This window comes from Cephus cinctus, unplaced genomic scaffold (genome assembly GCF_000341935.2).
Source record: "Cephus cinctus unplaced genomic scaffold, Ccin1 Ccin1_scaffold0446, whole genome shotgun sequence".
Lineage (NCBI taxonomy): Eukaryota > Metazoa > Arthropoda > Insecta > Hymenoptera > Cephidae > Cephus > Cephus cinctus.
In genome coordinates, this window is record NW_014333126.1 from 1 (window position 1) to 3239 (window position 3239).

At 39.1% G+C, this 3239-nt stretch overlaps 1 protein-coding gene across 1 annotated transcript; it reads left to right on the forward strand.

Moving 5' to 3' along the window:
- Positions 1 to 7: 7 nt before the first annotated feature.
- On the forward strand, positions 8 to 2712 carry LOC107267672 (the record flags this gene model as incomplete). The annotated part of the gene is given in 1 exon segment (XM_015739651.2): positions 8 to 2712. A coding segment is annotated over 1 exon segment (2034 nt). The 3' UTR covers positions 2088 to 2712.
- Positions 2713 to 3239: the final 527 nt, after the last annotated feature.

Genomic DNA, 3239 nt, shown 5'->3' on the forward strand with positions numbered 1-3239 from the left:
TATATTCAATTATTTTAAGGGGGAGAAGCGGGTCAACCAAATTGGATTAATTGATGGCAGTTTCAAAATGCATCACCATCAAGATCGTACTTTTCTCAATTGGGATTGTCCAAGCCCTCATAGCTTACGACTGCAAGGGGAACAATCTCAACATTACTACGTTGTCACTATTAAAAATAGGAGAATGCGACATTCCTCCCGTCCAACCAAAAATCCAAAATGTCGATATACAACTCTTACAATTGACCGACTTTACTACGACTGAAGTAATACAATGCAAGATAGTAATAGATCGCGATGTGTTACATTGTGGTATGCATTCTCACATTTCTGCAGTCGCCTTAGGGAAAATGCAATATCTACACGAAATTTCACGTGAAGAATGTCATAAAATACATCGAACAAGAGCTTACCACATTTCTTCAAATAATTACATCACAGGATTGTCTTTAAATGGAACATCAACGCGTCCAATAATTTTTGCCGGTACAATCAAAACAGATGGATCTTGCCAGGGTATTCAATATTCCGATCCTTATGGATCATGGTCTGATGTCGTAGTTCAAGGCACAGTTAAAATATCACTATACAATTTCTATGCTATCGTGAAATTAAATGCTAATACCATTAGCATGCCTTCTGGTAAAACATGCACGCTCACAGCTGCAGCTTGTCCAGATGATGAAATGGGAAATTCGTTTTGGACCCCTATACCAAACGACGATTGTCACTATAAACGCTATACAGTACTTTTTGAAGGTAGAGCAACACTTCTCCAAAATAATTCTACTACTGTCAGCCGATACAACAAGGAAATCTACACATTGAATCAAGAGGACTTCACCTTTGCATTGGCAAAAAGAGGGGAACGTAAGATCTGTGGTTACACCTTGATTGAAACTGAACATCCAAAGCTTTTCATAGTGGACAGTCGAGCAGATGGAACATTTGCAAAGAAGACATCAATCGATACTACCAACATGGACATATTCACGTATGTAAACTCTAAATTTGTTTATGTTGAAAAGCATATAAATCAACAGCTTACAACACTGTACCATGATGTCCTAATGCAACGATGTCTCCTACAACAACAAATATTGGAAAACGCCTTAGTCTTAGCCGTGGTGGCTCCCGACGAATTCGCAAAGACTATCATGGACCATGCCGGATACATGGCTGTCGCCGCTGGAGAGGTCATTCACATCATCAAATGCATACCGGTGGAAGTAAAAATACGTCACACGACAACTTGTTACCAACAACTGCCTGTGTTCAGAGGAAACAGCAGCTATTTTGTGACTCCGAGAACGCATATGCTATTATCAACAGGAACAGAGATTGATTGTAACGACATTGTCCCACCTATGTATTTAATTAATGACATTTGGTATAAATTCTCTCCACAGCCCAATAGAGCTATGGAACCAATTTATTTGAAACCAGATTCTGAACCTACTTGGGAGTACACTAGCATAGATCTTGCAACCAGCGGAATCTATACAGAACAGGACTTGGAGAAATTACGGGACCATATCATGTTTCCAGCCGAAAAACCAGCTGTTCTGAGCAACGTAGCTCGAGGGTTCACCGGACATGGAACAAGGACGCAAGGAATGTCTATATCGCATTTCCTGAATGAAGAAGTGATCGAGACAATAGCCAGAGACACTTGGGAAAAAACTTGGGGATGGTTTACTGGTTTTGGAACCTTAAGTGCGGGATTCATTGGAATTTGGGTTTTTGTTAAATTTGCAAAATTTATTCTAGACACAATATTGCACGGACTAGCTTTACATACAGTGTATGGCTGGAGCCTATGCTTAATAGGATCATTCTGGGATTCCTTGACCAACTTCTTGCTGCATCTTGGACGAAACAAAGAGGCGAGAGATAAAGATGCAAGTCAACAAACACCTACAGCGCCACAGTCAGACTTGGAAAAAGGAATTTCCACCAACGCAGATCAACTATTACAACAACCTCAACAGAAGAAGACCATCTATCCGCAACTGAAAGCAGTATCACCAGACCAACTCAAGGATCAGCCAGGACCGATTTACTACGTACACGTTGATGAAAACTAAGCAAACCGCTCAGTCTCCATGCTTCAAGGGGGGAGGTGTTACGTCTCAGCCCTCCAATATACGATACTAGTTAACCCATACATATACACAGCCACTTATACCCATGGCCAACCATATTAGTATTGTTATACCCTAACCTATACAGACATTATACACACACATATGTCGATTAACCGTTTGATATAATTAATTTTATTGATTTATACTTATAAGTTTATACTTTTGTCTTGTTTTATATTCCGTTATATTATTGGAATCTTTAATTACGTTATCACTTATTCGACCGGAAAGATGTTACGCTTATTATTTCTATCAGGTATTATGTTCTTAAGGAATTTGTCATACCAATCCTTTATTATGTCTTGAAATAAAAGATAAACCTGAAGCTCCTCGAGACTAGCAGTACTCGCGAGGTTTCAGGTACAGAATTGGAAGACTCAGGTATGCAACAACAGACAGATAATTGTTAGTACTCTGATTTGTTAAATGATCATTGAGAAAGGGAATTAAAAACCAATCAGATTCATGAGAAGTAATAGAAGGGATAAGAATCAAAGTCATTAAAAGGGGTTGGAGAGCCTAAAAAGGAGAGTTTCAGTTCCAGTTGGAGTTCTAGCTCCTGTTCAGCGGTAGAAGTGTGAAGTTGTGAAGTACATCAAGAAGTCTTGTAAAAGAAGTGCAAAGTAAAAGTCAAAGTTAGAGTCGAAGTCTAGAGTTCTAGGAACTTATATTCTCTTCAATTCAGTTCTTCGAAATTCATACAGAAGTGGAAGGGATAAGAATCAAAGTCATTAAAAGGGGTTGAAGAGCCCAAAAAGTCAGAGTTGGAGTGCCAGTCAGAGTTCCAGTTCCAGTTGGAGTTCTAGCTCCTGTTCAGCGGTAGAAGTGTGAAGTTGTGAAGTACATCAGAAGTCTTGTAAAAGAAGTGCAAAGTCAAAGTTAGAGTCGAAGTTTAGAGTTCTAAGAACTTATATTCTCTTTAATTCAATTCTTCGAAGTTATCCAAAAGTAAAGCATACCTGGTGACTCTAATCTGCGAATTTCGTGAACCATCATCATCACTATCATTTACAAAACCCTGACTACAATCTCATCTGGACTGAGGGTCCATCCAAACCACCTCATTGAATCTTCATACTTCCAAGGAAAGCA